We start from the raw sequence: 11054 nt of genomic DNA, 5'->3' as shown, positions 1-11054 counted from the left end.
TCTTAGTCATTATTTATGATTTTTATACTATACAGTTAAAGAATTACCATAAAGTTAGTCATTTTAAATTTTCATTTTCCTGTACGATAACGTATGGGCTGACATCCTAGTATATATAATTACATATTAAAGGTAAAGTTTGTAGATAATAGATATGATGCAAAATTATATATACACTTTATGATACAGCTAACAATTATATGTTTTCAAACAACATTGTTGAAACCAAATAAAATATAATCATGTGAAAATTTTAAATAATATGTTCTTAGACCATCTACAATGTATTTATCTATTATTTTATAATATAGAATAAGTCTAAATTAGAAAATGGTTTTCTCCAATGTGAAAGTTTATATCTGACTATAAAATAGAGGTAGTGTTAAAGATATTTAAAATCACTATATTTAAGAGAAGAAATATAGTTCAAGTCTAAATATCCAAAACGATTATCCAACTACAAACCATCATTATACAGTCTCAAATACCTCTTTGAAAACAACATTTAAGTGTTTTATTATGGCATTTTTCGTCTTTATCTGTAATTAACACCTTTAATTCTTTTCTGGTTGTGACTCGAGAGAAGGCAACATAAAGCTGTCCATGTGTGAAAACCGGTGTAATTAACACCTTTAATTCTTTTCCGTCTTTAAAAGTTTAGAGTTTAGATGAAATTTCTACTATGATGAAGTCAAAGAAGATATTGCGGTAATTTTAGAATCAAATACATGTAAGAAAGCAATTATCGCATTTAGGATTCTCCCTAATTTTTGGATGCGATTTGAGAAGACGACAATGAAAAAAGTAGAGATGAGTTCAAATAAGAATGCAAATTCAAGAATATAGAAAAAACAATAGAGTCATATTTCACTATATTTTCTTAGATATATATATATATATATATTAGTATTACCTTAATTATCAATTTATGATATTGATGTGACCATAATTTTACATAGGATTTCTGAAAAAATTATTATCTTATTAATTTATCGAAATAAGTCATTTTTTACATCGGTTCAGTTCGGGATTGGTAGAATTTATTAATTTATAGCGAGTATTAATTTATTGAGTATTAATTTATAGAGGTTTACTTCTGTTTTTTTTTTTTACTGGGGCTGGCCCAAAGTTTTTTTTTTCCTTTTCTCGACAACCCATTTTAATTCTTGTTTTGGTTTGGTAAAGATTTTAATAACCGAAAAAACCGACCCGAAAACCCTAGAAAACCGACCCAAATCGACCCGTTTACCGAATTCGCCGGCCTAGTTCACTGCAACAGAAAGGAAGTAATTGTATAATTTTTTCGAGTTAAAAGAAAATCTTTTAATTGAGACGATTTCTCGTAATTATCATCCAGCATGGCATCATCATCCATTCTCATCCCTCCGATTCTGTCCCGTCGTAACCTCCTCCTGTCCACCACCATCGCCACCGTATCTCCTCCACCACCTTCCCCTGGGCCTGACATCACAATCACCGATCGCGTCTTCCTAGACTTCTCCCTCTGTCCCACCTACTTCCGCTCAGATCCCTACGCCACACTCTCCTCCACCACTCCTTGCTCCGATTCAACTCCCCTCGGCCGCGTCGTTCTCGGATTATACGGCCGTCACGTCCCTTTCACCGTCTCCACTTTCAAACGCATGTGTACCTCTTCTTCGACCTCTTACAAAAACACTCCAGTTCACAAAATCTTCCCTGGTCAGTACTTTCTCGCCGGAAGACAAGGAGAAGGACGGCGATATTCGGCGGAGGTTGGATCTTTACTCAGAGATTTGCCTCGGAACACTGACGTTGTTAATTCCAAGGCTTTTTCCCTCCCACACGCTCGTGCTGGTGTTGTCTCTCTTTGCTTATCTGAGAATGATGACGATGATGAAACCAGACTCGATCCTGATTATAGGAATGTTGAATTCTTAATCACTACTGGTCCTGGACCGTGTCCGCAGCTCGACGGCGGTAACATTGTCTTCGGAACTGTGCTTCAAGGTTAACTTTTTTTTTTTTGGTATGAAATCTTTGTAATGTAAAGGAATTGAGTTGTGATTTTGGGGAGTACATGCATGTTTTCTCTCTTGCAGGGTTAGATGTGGTGACGAGTATATCTTCCATTCCCACTTATAAGCCGTCGGACAACATTCGACAGTTTAATGATTTTGCAGAGTTTCTTGGAGACGAGAGAGCTCAAAACGCAAGATCCTTGTGGAATAGACCTCTTAAGACGGTTTACATTAGTGGCTGTGGAGAGCTCAAGGTCACTAATCCTTCACTCTCTCCAACTCTGCCTTAAAAATTTGTATATTACAACATGTGTTGTGTTTATAGTCACCCTCTATACAATCTATGAATCTGCTTCTAATACTCTCTTACTTAAACTCTGCCTTACTAGTATATATAATATATGTGGCAACCATTTTAATACAATTCTACTCTCAAGTCCTTTTGCTGCTTGCTAAAAGATTAAGAAAACATTGAGGTTGTGGTTGTTTGACTTTGTCCTCTAGGTTTGTAATCATCTGATGAGAAAGTGATTTAGGTTGGACAAACCACCGTATTCAACGAGGGTAGAGAAACGATTCAGCTTTTTTTTAGCAGAATTCTTTCTACTTGTGAGACAAAACAGAATTAAAATTGTTAGCTATGAGGGGCAACAATGTGCCCTTATACTACTAAGTGGAGGTTGCAGAGCTGACATATTCTACTGGAACATGTTTGCCAACTCATGAGTATGCCCCCTGCGCTTAGCAGATTGTGAAGCCGTAGTGAGTCTAGGTTAGCCACAAGATTTGCAGGGAAGAAACACAAAAAGTGGATCCAGGCGTGAGAGTGTTTCAAACCTCCGCCTATTCCAGACGAAATTTCATCGGGTTTTAATTTTCTCAAAGCATGTTAAGATGACCCTTAGTCATTAATGGTGGTGGACATCTCGGGTAAGCGCGTGCTCATCTTCTTTGCTGTGGATGTTGTTGCAGTACCTTTTTTCCCAGAGATAGTTATGTTCGGTTACATGGCTTTCCTAGCTCCATGTATGGTTTCAAATCGTTATCGTATATTCTACGCCACTTTTGGATTGAATTGTTTCGGTTCTTGAATCTTTGGTCTAGTATCGCATTTCACCCGGAATCTAGTTTTTAAACTCGTGGATAAATGATATGCTTATTTTGGCATTGCACCGAGTATTGGTAAACTTCGTCCGTTCGTCGTGTACCATTTTCTTCTAATCTGAATCACTGATAACTGATATATTGTCTATCGTCGAACAAGGGTTCAACACACAAATTGGAAAAAAAAAAACATTGGCATTGCCATCCGCATGTTAAGTAATAAAATGCTATCCAACTATTATTATATCAACAACAAATTTTTTAAATTGTCAAATGGAACTTTAAATATTTACATTTGCTAAAATATTAATTATTCGATGGATTGAAATGTGTGCGTGACATAATCATTACCGCAAAAGGTTGTGAACCGCAAAAGAAGAATCCATCGCGGCCTTAGCCGAAGAAGGCGGCGAACGAGGCAGCCTAGCCGAGAAGTTGCGGAGAGGGAAGCGGTTGATATTGTCACCTTCGTCTCCTTTATCAAAGTTAAGCGCATAGCTCGACGGGTCGTAATGAAAGTCTGCAGTATGACGTCGGATGTGCTTCCCGTGGCCGCCAACGCCGCTTACACCACCGCCCATCCGGTGGATCAGACTCCGGCACTTTTCATGCGACTTGGACAACGTCCGAGTGAGTCGTGGAGATTTGGTCTTCATTCCACCACCACGTGGGCTTTGAGTAGATTTCTCCATCGCGGCGGAGGGAGTTGTCGGAGATGAAGGCATGTCGACGGGGACGTCGTGGTGGTGATTGGTCGTACGAAAACATCCGGCGATGCAAAACCTTGATTTGAGTTTCTTTTTAAGAGACAAGTGGCTCACTGATTCGCTTCCCATTTTTAACAAAAGCAATGCTTTTGAGAAGTTTGTTGTTTTGATTGAGAAGGAATATACAAGAATGCAAATGAAAGAAAACAAAAACGCGAAAAAAAAAAAAGAAAAGCAAAACAGTGATCGCAAAATATTTGGCTGATTTATTGAAATGAACTGTTAAAACCAAAACTTCGGAGGAGAAGTTGAAAAATTATACTATTTTTAGGAGTATTTTAAATTTCCAATTAAAATGGGGTTCAATTTTGTTTCCAGTTGGATATTAAATTAGTCTTTTGACTTGGTGATCAAAGCGGACTTATTTAGGGTAATTAAATATTATTTATAGTGATTTACCAAATTAGTTAAGGTTATAAAAGGTAAATAAAAGAAATGTTTGACTGATTATGAAGATGAGTAACGGAGTACTGTACAGCTAAAACATTTAGAGGACTTAATAAAAATTATAAGCGGGTTAAAAAATATAGTAGTGGATTACCAATTTACTAGATACAATAATTAAAGATGCCATCAGAAATTAGTAAATATGATACTATGTCTAGTAAAATTAGTGTTTAGTTCTAGGCGACCGCACATACGGCGTCTATACAGTGTACAATGGTTTTAAATCACTGTACCAGATTTTTAGTTATGCGTTTAGCGGGGTGTATTCAAACCATGATTTTAGAGAATTTGATGGGATTTAGAAAATTTAGAATTTTGATAGATTTTAGGGAAGTTCATATGATTTTCTGTAAAATTCTTTCAAATCCCACCTAAAACCATGAGATTTGGATTTCTGTATTTTTAACTAAACAAATCCTCCAAAATCCTCCAGAATCCTAAAAATTATTAAAATCCTAATCCACAAAACTGTTTTGAATAACAGTGGATTTTAAAGTAGATTTTTAAATCATCAGTTCAATAACAGTGGATTTTGATAGACTTTTTAAAATCCATGATTGAATAACATAGAATTTGTAAATTTCACACAAATTACTTAAAATGTCAAGTTGAATACACCCCCCTTAATAAATATGATTTGGGCTAATACGGTTGTGTGTACGGTGCTTTTTTTTTTTTGGTGAAAGAGAGGGGAAATTCCCCAAGTTTTATTAAAAAACAGAAAACAAATTACAACCGAACACGACGCGAGGTCCCAAACCCAACAAGATGCTCTAAAACAATCGAATTCACCACATCCGGTGGAGACTCAAAAATATGCAAACCTAAAGACAGAGAAAAAGCATAGTTGGCTAAACCGTCGGCGAGACGATTCGCTTCCCTATACACGTGAGAAATGCCGACTATCCAGTCCCTTGATAAAAAGCCGTAGCACAATCGTACTAGGAATGATAATGGATGAGAATCATTAATTCCAGTATTAAGAAACTCAACCACTATCTGTGAGTCTACCTCCAACTCCACTCTCGTCGCTCTCTTCTCCCAGGCTATGCATAATCCATAATATACTCCCCATAACTCAGCCATAGGTGCAGTACAGATACCAATATTTAGAGCAAAACCCCCATACCAGTTCCCCTCTCCATCCCGTAGTACTCCTCCCGCTGTCGCTAAACCTGGATTTCCGTGTGATGCTCCATCAGTGTTAAGCTTAAACCATCCCTCAGTCGGTAAGCTCCATTTGATCAGCCTATCTTCTCGCACCACACTCTGATCACCACTATGCAGTACTGAGTTTGCGAGAGAAACTTTAGTAGCATAGTCCTTCAAGAAACGTACTCTATCGCGGCATTTGATATTTGAACCGAAGACATTTCCACAACGCATTTCAAACCCCACCATGCGCTGATAGCAAAGGGTGTGGACCACTCGGCTCCACTAACATCCGAGTGTTATCCCAAGTTAACATATAACCATTCCAAGATCGAGATCTCAAAGAACCTATGTACCTTCATTGTAGCCCCAAGTCTGTGCCAAACTCCTGTCATGGCTGGACAATCACGCAGTATATGTATTATCATCTCATTCCCACTTTTACAGACCTGACAGAGTCCCGAGTCACACAAATGTCTCCTGTGTCTTTCCATATTGGTCATCAGCACCTGATTCGCCACTAACCATAAGAAAATTTTCACACGTTCAGGTGCTACAACTCGCCAGATGCGATCAAAAAACTGTTGCATCCTCTGTTTCGGGACCCGATCCTGTATTAAGAACTGATATGCAGAGTTCACCGTGAATTTACCATCCGAGCACTCTCCCCATGCTATCCTATCCGTAGCCCCTGTTACATTATCCAGCACCCTAGCGGCTAATTGTTATCGCGTGTTTGCTGACACAAAAGGTGTGATGCGTGTTAAATCCCAGCCGATACCATCAATCCATAACTCATGTACCCGAAGTTCACCATAGCCATCCGGAAGTGGTGTTGTAACTGACTCTTGGAGGGGAGAATCAGAGAGCCACTTATCTGACCAGAAATTGATTTGTCGTCCATTACCAAGAACCCAACATAAACCAGGAAACACCACCTCTCTCAATCCAGTCCCAATACTTCTCCATGTTGAAGACCAATGTCCCTTTGAGGTCAACTAAGCCAGATTCTGAGTATCGCCAACTCGATACTTGCTTCTTAGTAAAACTGCCCATAAACTATCCTTCTCCTTTAATAGTCTCCATCCCAGCTTAGCTATGAGAGCTTTATTCATTGGTTTTTCCTGTCGAATCCCCAGCTCACCCTCCTGCTTCGGTAAACACACCCTATCCCAAGCAAGAAGATGTTGCCTCTTCTTCTCAGTTGAGCTTCCCCATAGAAAGTCTCTTGATATTTTATCTAGCCTCTCAAGCGTGTGTTGTGGTAGAGATATTGTGCTCATTGTGTGAACTGGTATGGATGACAACACTGCCTTTGTCAACGTAACCTGTCCAGCCAAACTTAAGAACCTTCCTTTCCAGCCCGATAACCTTGAGGACATTTTTTCCAACACATCTCCAAAGGTCTCCTTATTAATTCGTTTGTGTAGAACTGGCATCCCCAAATATTTTCCCAAATCTCTAGTGGACTTAATACCACTCTTCACTGAAATATATGCTGCCAAGTCCCGATGAACATTATCCGAGAAGAAGATTTTAGATTTTTCGAGACTGACTTTTTGGCATGATGCGTGACAAAATTTCTCTAGAACTCGTTGTATTGTCTTCACCTGTGCGACTGATGCCTCCGCGAACAGGATGAGATCATCCGCGAAGCAAACATGAGATAGCTTCGGGCCTCCTCTCGACAAAGCAATGGGTTTCCACTCTTTCCCAGCAACAGACAACTCAATCTGGTGGCACAACCGTTCTAGACACAAGACAAACAAGTAAGGGGACAGTGGATCGCCTTGACGAAGCCCTCTCTCTGGAGAAAACGGTTATGTCTTCTCACCATTCCACAGAAGGGTCATGGAAGGACCTGTGACACACTGCATTATCCAATTGACCCAATTCACTGGCAACCCTACAACCCGAAGTGTTTCTTCAAGAAAGTCCCACTTGATACGGTCATAAGCTTTCTCTAAATCCAACTTTAACAGCATCCATCCCTTTTTTCCTTTCTTTCTCCTCATTGAATGAACTGCCTCTTGCACCACTACTATATTGTCAGTGCTCAGCCTACCTGGGATGAAGCTAGATTGTGCAGGTCCAATTAGCTTTGGCATCAGTTTCTTCAATCGCAACACCATAGTCTTCGTAATTGTCTTGAACAGTACATTACAAAGACTAATAGGGCGGAATTGCATTATTCTCTCTGGTTTTGTCACTTTAGCAATCAGTACTAAGAGCACATCATTTGTTCCACTTGGTAGCACATTGGACTCAAAGAAATTCAATACAAATATTATCATTGATTCACCAACAACGTCCCAACAGTCTTGGTAAAATATTGGCTGGTACCCATCTGGCCCCGGTGCCTTATACTTTCCCATACTCTGAATCGCTTGTTGAACTTCTAAACAAGAGAAGGGTTTAGTTAAAGACGTCAGATCATCCCTTGTTATACCCGCAAAACCAACTCCCAGTAGTTGCTCTCCACCCACAGAAACATCCTCCATAGAGTATAGCTTCTTATAATACTCAACTGCAAGGCTCTACAACTTCGTGGAGTTTGAAATCCATACCCCTTCATTGTTCTTTAGCATCTCAATTCTGTTCCTTCTCCTCCTGATAATAGTTGTGTATGGAAGAATTTTGAATTACGATCTCCCATCGTTATCCATTTCTCACGAGATTTTTGGAACCATAACACTTCTTCTTGCTCCAAAACCACGTCCAGCTCTTTCATTAATAACACTTCCTTAGTAAGTAACTCATCAGTTTGAATGATATCCAACAAATCCTGAGTAGCTTTAATCTCCATCAACAACTGATCCTTTCTTTTACTTATATCACCAAAGATTTCCCGATTCCACTGTTTTAGTTTCACCTGTAAACCCTCAAGCGCCTCAGGAGTGGTCAGATTATTTTGCCAAGAATTTACCAACAATTATTTGAAGCCCGTATGATTCAGCCAAGCCGCCTCAAATCTAAACGGTCTTCGTCTCGGATCACCTTTCATTTATGGGTTCAGTTGCAGGTATAATGGTGCATGATCAGAAGCTAGTATTGGAAGGTGAGTCACAACAGCCTCCTGATACTTCAAACGTGTCTCGGCACAACACAATACCCTATCCAACCTCTTTGCAACATAAGTACTTTCCATATTTCTTCGCCTCCATGTGTACTTGTTACCTTTAAAACCCATATCAATCAGTGTAAGCTCATTGATCCATTCACCAAAGGCTAGCGAATATGTCGATAGACGACCATTGCCACCAGTCCTCTCATCAAGCCTAATGATGTGTTGAAATCCCCACCAACTATCAACGGATCATTAACTCCTTCAATCTCCTGTTTCAACTGCCCCCACAATCCACTTCTCCGACTTACAGAAGGTACAGCATATACCACTATTAAGTGTATTCTATCGTCTCCATTAACCACCAACGCATGTATAAACTGATCCGATGAGCTAATTATGGTGACATCTCCCACTTCAGTCATCCATAACAGCCATAAGCCTCCACTCTGCCCTATTGCATCCACCCGAAACGAATTTGCAAAGCCCAAACGCTGACAAATACGGTTCGCACGATCCCCTGCTGCATGCGTTTCAAACAGAGCCAGTATGTCCGTCTTCTATCGTTTGAGCATGTAACGAATTGATCTTCGAAAGTTGGGTTTATTCGCCCCCCGGCAATTCCACATAATACAATCCATTAAAATTGTGCAGATAGTCACTAGAACCACCGGGGAAACCCATCACGCCGTTAGCAGAGCCGCCCCCATCTCCGGCGGAGCTCCCTGCAACGTCTCTTCCATCTGTTCAGACCTCTCCATCGTATCCAGTCGAGATCTCCCCTCTTCTGTCTCGCATCCTGGAATCGACAAAGTCTTCGCCATTCCATCTCGTGTATTCACAAACACACCACGTGACCAACACACACTATCATCTTTGACCCTGAGTCGCTTCCCAGATGACACTAATTCAGTCTGCTTCTGTATCGGGCCAAAAATAAGGCTCTTGTGTGCCGAATTTGTTTATTCTGCTTTCCCTTTGGCCCATTAACGACACCCTTGTGAAGTTCACCATTTCTTTTCTCCATACCACTCTCCTTAGGCCCACCTTTGCCCTTACTATTCGAGCCCATTGAGCCTAATGCAAAAACCGCTTTTACTTGGTTCCCATTTTTCCCTCCACGCAAAATATTCAAATTATCTTCATTTTCCTTATTCTGGTCCGTTGATATAGCAACTTCCATTATCTCTGGAGATATCATATCATCTGCAAGATTCCCGAAACTATTCGTAATCTCAATATTCGCAACCGCCTGATTTTGTGGGATTTCCCGAAGATTCTGTCCAGATTCAGCATCCCCACTCCCAGCAGAGAACACCACTTTCATCGTCGGTGCGGCTGACCGTCGCCGGGATCCCCGCACCAGTGTATACCCATCATCTTGTGAATTCTGTTGTGTCCCATTACCCTGGACACTGTTTCTCAACTGCTCACCATGCGCAACCATGTTCCCCGATGAAGTCGTGCCTTGCTTCGCCGTTACTCCATCTGCCTCATGCACCTCCACCCTCTGCCGAGAACATTGACTCGCTTGGTGACCAAAAATTCCACAAACTGGACATATGTTTTGTAATCCTTCATAAGCCACAAAGTATCGATCCCCATTAATCTGGATTGTCCCCTTCAAAGGTTTCCTCAAATTCAACTCCACACAAACGCGAGCAAAACGTGCCTGTTCGAGATTTAACGTCGTTAAATCCACTTTGACTGGTCTACCCAATCCTTTCGCTATGCACATCAAGATCGCGCGATGGTAAAAGTTCACCGGGATATTCGACAACCGTATCCAAACCGGCGTGGTAACAATATCATCTGTCGCCGGATCAAACTCTGGGTCCCATGCTTGCACCATAAGATAACTACCATACACTCTCCATGGACCTCCTGTGAGCGCTGTCATGTATTCCTCCTCCATCTCAAACCTTACCATGAAAAAGTTACGTGGAAGATCTATCACATACATAGCCCCCTTTGGCTTCCACAACTCCCTTAGCCGTTTCGACAACTCCGCAATCGAAATGTTTCGACCTAACACTTTCACGATCATGCAATTCTTCCACAAACTATTCATCACCTCCAGCACCTCCTTCTCAATGGTAACAACCGGTTCTCCATCCTCTCCTTCCGGAAACTCCAGCCGAACCTTCCCCTCTACAAACTCATCGTCCATCACTAGTTCCAGTCTGAGTCTCCCTCCTGTCCCACTCCCCTTCACCTTCCCAACCCACAAGGCCCCAGGATCCGGAGGATCTCCTGGCGGCTCCACCCTTCCTCCGATATCGACCATAGTCGCGTCCTCCTGCCCTAAATTCGCCATCTCTTCTAAATAAGCTTTGTGTGTACGGTGCTTATACGGGTGTATATGCGGTGAATGTATATAAGGGATGTTGTTTTGGTTCATTAAATAAAACATGAACTAGGAGATATCCCAAGCACATATCAAACATTTTCTAGAAAAATTATAATATAATAATAAAAGTTATTGTTAGATTTGTTTTAAAAATTTATTTTGTTTCAGAC

At 40.7% G+C, this 11054-nt stretch overlaps 2 protein-coding genes and 1 pseudogene across 2 annotated transcripts; 1 reads left to right on the top strand and 2 right to left on the bottom strand.

Annotated features, from left to right (window-relative positions):
- Positions 1-1030: 1030 nt before the first annotated feature.
- Positions 1031-2424, top strand: LOC104732501 (peptidyl-prolyl cis-trans isomerase CYP28, chloroplastic). Its single transcript, XM_010452047.3, has 2 exons — positions 1031-1989; positions 2082-2424. The coding sequence occupies exons 1-2, from the start codon at positions 1359-1361 to the stop codon at positions 2288-2290; spliced, it is 840 nt and encodes a 279-aa protein (XP_010450349.2). The 5' UTR covers positions 1031-1358; the 3' UTR covers positions 2291-2424.
- An 892-nt stretch (positions 2425-3316) lies between these two features.
- Positions 3317-4059, bottom strand: LOC104732499 (uncharacterized). Its single transcript, XM_010452046.2, has one exon. It carries the CDS (start codon positions 3938-3940, stop codon positions 3452-3454), a length of 489 nt encoding a protein of 162 aa, XP_010450348.1. The 5' UTR covers positions 3941-4059; the 3' UTR covers positions 3317-3451.
- Positions 4060-5047: 988 nt separating this feature from the next.
- On the bottom strand, positions 5048-10851 carry LOC147930981 (uncharacterized; annotated as a pseudogene).
- Positions 10852-11054: the final 203 nt, after the last annotated feature.

The sequence above is a fragment of the Camelina sativa genome, chromosome 12 (assembly GCF_030686135.1).
Source record: "Camelina sativa cultivar CO46 ecotype springtype chromosome 12, ASM3068613v1".
Lineage (NCBI taxonomy): Eukaryota > Viridiplantae > Streptophyta > Magnoliopsida > Brassicales > Brassicaceae > Camelina > Camelina sativa.
Note: the sequence above shows the minus strand (reverse complement) of the source record. Positions and strands in the feature narration are given on the sequence as shown.

Coding starts and splice junctions, on each gene's coding strand:
- LOC104732501 (XM_010452047.3), top strand. CDS start 1,359: ATGGCATCATCATCCATTCTCATCCCTCCGATTCTGTCCCGTCGTAAC. Junction 1,990..2,081: donor CTTCGGAACTGTGCTTCAAG/GTTAACTTTTTT, acceptor TCTCTCTTGCAG/GGTTAGATGTGGTGACGAGT.
- LOC104732499 (XM_010452046.2), bottom strand. CDS start 3,940: ATGGGAAGCGAATCAGTGAGCCACTTGTCTCTTAAAAAGAAACTCAAA.